At 39.9% G+C, this 760-nt stretch overlaps 1 protein-coding gene across 1 annotated transcript; it reads left to right on the forward strand.

Annotated features, from left to right (window-relative positions):
• Positions 1 to 257: 257 nt before the first annotated feature.
• On the forward strand, positions 258 to 554 carry LOC127550170 (biogenesis of lysosome-related organelles complex 1 subunit 2-like). Its single transcript, XM_051978859.1, has one exon. The coding sequence runs from the start codon at positions 258 to 260 to the stop codon at positions 552 to 554; it is 297 nt and encodes a 98-aa protein (XP_051834819.1).
• Positions 555 to 760: the final 206 nt, after the last annotated feature.

Raw genomic sequence — 760 nt, forward strand, 5'->3', positions numbered from 1 at the left:
AAAAAAAAGAAAACGACAGATTAGGTCTGTTGTTTCCCTTTGCTTCTTCTCCCTTTTCCTTCCTCTTTTTCCCTTTCCTTTTTCCCTCTCCTTCTCCCTCCTTTCCTCTCTTCTCTCCTCTTCTTTCCCCTCTCTTCCCTCTGCCATCCCCATCCTTTCTTCCATTTTTTCTCCTTCCTCCCTTCCCAGGCCTAGATGATGCAGTAGTGAAAGCCACAAAACCTCTTAAGATGGACATCTCTGGGCTGTGCCAGGCCATGTTCTCCAAGATTTCCATGTATCTGACCAGCAATCTGACAACCATGAGGGAAGAATATAAGTTTCTGGAAAAAATGAACAAACTGAACATTTTGAAATATCTAGAAATGAAAGATATTTCAGTAAGCTTAAATAGAAACCTAAAGAACCAAAAGCAGAAATATGCAGCATTTCAGCCTTATCTGGATCAGATCACTTTAATTAAAAACCAAGTAGCAGTTCTTGAGCAAGCAGCCTATAAACTGGATGCATCTGAAAAGAAACTAGAAGCAAAGTACAAGAAGTTAAAGAGGTAATATAAATTCTTTAGCCCAGAGACTTTAACTCCCCAAATGTTTCTTAAGAGCTGAAATGGGTGAGATGGTACTTATCAACTTCTAGGTGTCAGTTTTGCAAAAGGCAGTGGAAGATTGAGCCCCACCTTTGGTTGGATGTATAACTTTGACCACCCCTTGATGTCTTCCTAAAACTGTATCCTATGAAACTTCACTTTATCGTGTGT

The sequence above is a fragment of the Antechinus flavipes genome, chromosome 2, assembly GCF_016432865.1.
Source record: "Antechinus flavipes isolate AdamAnt ecotype Samford, QLD, Australia chromosome 2, AdamAnt_v2, whole genome shotgun sequence".
In the NCBI taxonomy this organism is placed as follows: domain Eukaryota; kingdom Metazoa; phylum Chordata; class Mammalia; order Dasyuromorphia; family Dasyuridae; genus Antechinus; species Antechinus flavipes.

What these genes read in the sequence shown, in the direction of transcription:
- LOC127550170 (XM_051978859.1), top strand. Translation starts at nt 258, where the DNA reads ATGTTCTCCAAGATTTCCATGTATCTGACCAGCAATCTGACAACCATG.